The following is a 6,000-nucleotide window of genomic DNA, read 5'->3' as shown; positions in this document are numbered from 1 at the left end:
TAAATTGAACAGATTTTATTTGTTGGATTCCCCATTAGAAACACTGGTATTCATTGGAATTAGAATTTTTTTTCCAAATTTATAAATAAATCACTCTTAATAGTTTGAAATACCTCCCACAGACATTATTATGTAAACATTTATAAGCTTAACAGCATTTTTCCCTTTTCTTTCTCTTTTTAAGCTCAGAGAGTGTCAGGCCAAATTTTGACTTAGGGCTTTCTGGCTTCTTCAGTAACAGGTTTAGGTTACATGTCAAAGATCCCAAAAGATTATAATCAAATTTTCACAAGCAGCATCCCATGAATCAGTAACACAACACAAAATTCTGTAAAACTTTAATTTATTCCCCTCCCAAGTATCCAGAATATATACCCTCTTTGTTGTGAGAAGTGGGACAACAAAAGTACCAACAGAACTGTTCCTATGGAAAAGAAGGGGGAAAAGAGAGTACATACTACCAGGTTACACAGAAAACATCCCAATTCGGATTTAATGGAGCAGCGCAAGTTAACAACATATTGTCTCTGGCAATATTACTTCCATTGGATTTATGAACATTTTGGAGGTCAGGATTAGATCCAAAGTGAAAATGGGCCTCTGATGCATTGTTCTTATTAAATATTAATAGGACTTTAAAAAAGAAGTTATATTGGATGACCCACCAAACCATATAATTTGAGTCAGGGGAATTAAAAACCCAAACCTTTCTTTCAGTTTATTTAAAATAAAAATACACATAGAATTATGAAAATATAGGTTTACTATTTCCACCACATAAGTTGATGCTGTTGTTTGAAAGGCTTGCAATTTTTTGTTCAAGTTTTTAAAGCTCATCTCGATCCCTCAATAAGGTATACCTATATTCGCTGGGTGCTAGTTTTTGAAAGGAACTCTCTGGTGGACTGCTTGCTACGTCTTGAACGTGCTGTAAAAGATAAAAAAAAATAATATATTTCAGCTTTGAGGTTATGTTAGAACTTGAGCACAGAGTTAAGATAGATAGTTGAAGCTCAATAAATGCTTTTGGAAAAAATTACAGCCTTTCCCAGTCTCAATTACTACAGAAATGACCCATTTTTCTTGGTGACATGACACATTTCTGTTGGGTGGAGAGAATGCCCTAATAGCTAGACAAACTAGGCCTTTTCTTAATGTACTCTGTGGAAGCTATATAGTTCTGACCTCGTTTACAAAATTTACTATTTATATAGCCTTTCTGCACAAGCTACTTAAATAATTCAATAGCCTAAAACTTAGTGAGATAAAAAGGAAAGCTAACATTTCAACATTTAAAATTTACCTTAATAATATTATGCAATGTACACCAGTAGTTAAGAAAAAGACCCTGTCTTTTGAACTGTCAAGAAGGAGTAAAGGAGTTCTAATACAATAAAAGTATGCCATACACGTGACACTGTGTCCAGCCCTCTGGTTTTTTCCTTGTTATGCTCAATTTTCCCATCTCATTAGCTCAGTGAAATAGATGTTTGGCTTCACCAAGCTCAGGTGACAGTATTAATTGGTCTGTTATTTGCCCAAGCCTTGGAAAACACCAACCATATTTTACATTTAGGAAAAAAAACATCTTGGAGTGCTTCCTCAAAGCTGTCCAGCAGGATGGGGTTATCAGCTTCTACAGTTTCCAAATGATTAAGAAAATTCCTGAATTCAAATTTTCAATGAAAAAAGGGACTCTAAAGCACTCTAATGGGGGCTCCTGTCACTGAAGACAATTTAACCACTAAATAAAGAAGTTACGTGAAAAGAAAATAGGGTTTTTTTTTAAAGGCACAAAGGGAGGCAAAAATTAGGTCATCCTAGAAGAAAAGGTGATTTAAGCCACAGTCAAGCAAAAAGAAGAGATGTTTGTTTAGGAAAAAAGTGAATAGAAACTACATGAATTACAAAAATATTCATTTTGAGGATATAAAGAAACTAAAAACTTTTAAATAAAAAACCTAATGGGATAGGCATGGTGGTGCCCACCTGGAATCACTGCTGCTGGAGGCGGCTGAATTTGGCAGTTCTGAGCTGCAGTAGGACTAAAGCTGTTTGTGTATCCACATTACATCTGGTACAAGTACGGGGGACCCCAGGGAATGGAGAGCTACCAAGGCTGACTAAGGAAGGGGGCAAACCAGCTCAGGTCGGAAAAAAAGGAGCAAGTGAAAGCTTCTGTGCAGTTTAGTATTGGGATCAGGCCTGTGAGGGGCTGCTGCAGTCCTGTCCTGGGTGAAATGGGGAGGATCAGTCTCAAAAACAAGCAAAATGAAACAACCTATAATACAGATTACTTATTACCTACTGAGTATTCAGAGAGGTTAATAATATATATGCCCCCAAAATGGGGCATTTAAAAAAAATCTACACAAAACTGCACTCATCATAAACTCTGAGCAATATTATATTGATGAGGTCAGCAAAATTAACAAATAAAACCATTATTCTCTATATAATGTGCTCAATCTGGTGCTAATTAAACAACAGAATCCACCAAACTCAGTGATCTCTGTTCTAAATCCTGCCACCTTATACCCTTCTAGGCAGGTACTATTTAATACTTTGCTCTCAATAGAATTTTAGCTTTCCTATTCAGAATACTCTATTGCTGAAGAAGTAGTTAACTTATTATCTTTAAAACATATAGTTTTCATCATTAGAGGATTCAGAGAAACTTTCACTTTACCCAATGAAGAAATGAAAAATTTGGAGAGCGTTTGTCTCAATATTTAAAAAGCCCGTCTTTTGTTGTTGTTGCTTACTTTCATTCTGGCCACTGTGTCAAGATTGCTTAACAGCATTTCTTTGTACAATAGAAACTTATTAAACCAACGCAAGAGAACAAGAGCTTCTCTTTCCACTACTGGGGAAAAAAATATACCATTGAAAGACTATGCAAAGTCCTACCTGTCCAGGGGCAACATCAGTGGGATCAGGACCATGATGAAATTCTCTGTGCAATTTTCCTGAATGCAAGTCTAATACAAACTGCTTAAGCTTGTTTGGAATCCTGAAATAAAAGACGCCAAATAAATTCAGCTTAGATTATTAAAATGTGTTTTTAAAGTAAAAACAGCTAGGGATTGTTACAAACAATTTAATGCTATGGATAGAGCTGGCTGGCTTCTCCAGTCATTAATTATTTTCTGGTAGCTATAGAAAAAGAGGTATGCATTAATGTTACCACTTTCTTTTTCTCTCTTATCCTCTCCTAAGGACACGCAAGTGTTTCTTTCCTTCAATAACTCCCACTGTGTTGTACTAACCAATAACTTCATTGTATACCCATTCTGACTCCCCACTAGCCACAGAGCAACAGAGAACAGCAGGTGCCAAATGCACAGTTTACAAATACAAATGACTGCCAGGTAGCTGTATTGACAGGATGCCTTTGAAAGGTTCTCCGGTGCTGAAGTAATTGCACATGGACCAGAGATAAACACCAAGAGATCACTTTAAATTTAATCTGACATCATCTACTGTCCCCCACAGCAAAGTGCTAAAATATCAATTCTGTCCACGAATTTCGAAGGTTCTCTAAATGCTGAAGATGCAAGCTCCTATTAGCTGTTCTTGTAAGGTCTAAAGGCTAGGTCACACTCAAACAGCATGAGCTGCTTTTGCCCGACAACTAGCAATTTATGAATGATCAAACCTTCAAGGAAACAAATTAATAATGTTTCGAAAGCACCATCTACAATTATACCTTGCAAAGTTAGTGAAGCTTCTCAACTCTTATGATGCTTCTGTTTTCTCTGCCAAGGAGAATGATCTTTGGGATGCAAAGGAGAGAACAAAAATGGCAAATAGGGTATTACTGGTGCCCAAGATAAAGTAGGAAACTCATTAGAGGTTTTGTTGTTGTACAGTCGTTTTCAGTTATGGCTGACTCTTCATGACAGTCATGAGATCATTTAACAATTTGCAGAGATACTGGAGTCATGTGCCATTTCCTTCTCCAGCTCCTTTTCCAGAGGAAGAAACTGGGGCTAACAGGGTAAGGGACTTTGCACAGCTCTGCCTCACTGTAGTAACAATCTTGCTAGCAGCTGCTGTGGAGGTGTAAGATCCACCAACAACCAGCACCCAGAAAGCTGCCAACACAGGTTCTTTGATCTGCTTTACTTAAGGAAAGTAACTTTAAGGGGTTAACAATCTCAGTTTAATCAAACATACAAATATCATTCACAGTTCAGGGGGGCAGTCTGCAGCTTGCCCAGAGTCTCAACACTCCTTCCATGAGTGTGCCCCAAAAATCAAATGCCAACGTCTCCTCAATTATATCCAGTTCGGAGCCCTAAGGGCTCTGACCTCACCCAGGCTGGGTCTGGGAAAGTTCCCCATCCCCAGTATCATGTCATATACAAATCAATGACTCCCAAGTGTCTCAGTGCTGAGAAATACTCCAAGGCTAAAAGATCCCACTCTATCCGCCCCATTCAAACAAAGGCCAGAATCATTAAAGGCACTAAAGAGAAGAACAGCAAAAAGTCCCACCTTAATTACTACTACATAGTCCACCCCTTTCCAGGATCCATGGACTAACAATATCTAAATTAAATGGCCCCCAGCTTTGCAACCCAGAAGTTGGCACTGGTAACTATGTATTGTGATTTGAATCAGACAAGGTCTGTCTGTTGATGTTTGTATTTGCCTTGAAGTTCAAGGCGCTGATCTTTTCCCCCGGAACCGTGAATGATATTTTTATGTCTGATTAAACTGAGATTGTTAACCCCTTAAAGTTACTTTCCTTAAGTAAAGCAGATCAAAGAACCTGTGTTGGCAGCTTTCTGGATGCTGGTGGTTGGTGGATCTTACACCCCCACAGAAGCTGCTAGCAAGATTGTTACTACACTCACTTATATCCAATTCACTTGCAAATCACATCATCTTCCTGATGTCACGATCGTCTTTGAGAAGAAAGGACAAAACACAACCGTGACCTCAAAACTGAATAGAAATGGGTCACTAAACCATACATAAGGATCCCTGTGGGCTGCATATTGATTTAGGAAGCACCATAATAATATCATCTATGTTCTATTGTATTTTTATTTTGTTATAGACAAATTTTCCAATTACATTTCAATCTGGTTTGATGTCATCACACATCAGACACCTCTATCTGAGACCAGAACTTTCTTCCTTGCCATCGTTACCGTGGATGTGCTGTCTTCCCCACTAGAATAGAAGATCCTTATGAGCAGGGACTATGTCACTTTCCTATTTTTATTCTCAATGCTTAGAATAATGCTAGGCACATAATAAGTGGTTAATAAACATTTTAAATTCATTATGAAGATTAGCTGAAAGAACTAGGAATGTCATCTTCAAATGTCAGACAGTTCACTGTCACAAAGAAGAGGGAGAAGACTTTTTCTGTATGAGGACAGAGGACAAAGCTAGGAGCTATGGGTGAAAGTTGCAAAGAGGCAAATTAATCTTGATACAAGGAAAAAACTTGGAGCAGCTCTAAAATTTGAAGCCGTCCAGAAGGTGGATGGGTTGCCTTGAGAGGTAGCAGATTCCCCCTCATAAGAATCTGTTAAGTCACTGCCGGATGACCACTTGTCAAGCAGTTTTTTTTTTTCAAAGACTAGATAGTAGAATTTATATGGCAGCCCTCACAACCACCCTGGGAGGTAGGTCCTGTTACTGTCCCCCTTTTACAGCTGAGGAAGAGCTAATAAATGGCTAAGGCTGCATTTGAACTCAGGTCTTCCTGATTCCAAGCCCAGTGTATCCACTGTGCCATCTAGCTGCCACTGGGTCCTTCCTAACAGCTTCTGCAAAAGAGAGTGTTAGTGGCTTAGAAAGGACACTAGACATCTGGACTGTAGTCCTGGCTCTGCCAATAACTCACTCTGTGACCCTGGAGAAGTCACTTCAACTTTCTGGGACTCAGTTTCTTGACTAAGGAAGAGGAAGAATTATGCTAGGTGAGCTCTAAGCTTCTTCTCTGTCTGGTGCTCCAAGATTTGGGGATTCTTGAATATT

The 6,000-nt window shown here is 38.5% G+C and overlaps 1 protein-coding gene across 2 annotated transcripts in view; it reads right to left on the bottom strand.

The window, feature by feature from the left end:
* Window positions 1-6,000, bottom strand: part of ERP44 (endoplasmic reticulum protein 44) — a 137,540-nt gene continuing 131,540 nt past the window's right edge. For both annotated transcript variants that reach the window (XM_036737639.1, XM_036737638.1), the window contains exons 11-12: window positions 2,911-3,013; window positions 1-928 (exon numbers count right to left, since the gene is read on the bottom strand). In XM_036737639.1, the coding sequence (XP_036593534.1) occupies window positions 827-928; window positions 2,911-3,013 (205 nt within the window). In that variant the 3' untranslated portion in view covers window positions 1-826. The remainder of the gene's footprint in view (window positions 929-2,910; window positions 3,014-6,000) is intronic.

The sequence above is a fragment of the Trichosurus vulpecula genome, chromosome 9 (genome assembly GCF_011100635.1).
Source record: "Trichosurus vulpecula isolate mTriVul1 chromosome 9, mTriVul1.pri, whole genome shotgun sequence".
Classification (NCBI taxonomy): Eukaryota; Metazoa; Chordata; class Mammalia; order Diprotodontia; family Phalangeridae; genus Trichosurus; species Trichosurus vulpecula.
This window is presented reverse-complemented; position numbering and strand designations above follow the sequence as displayed.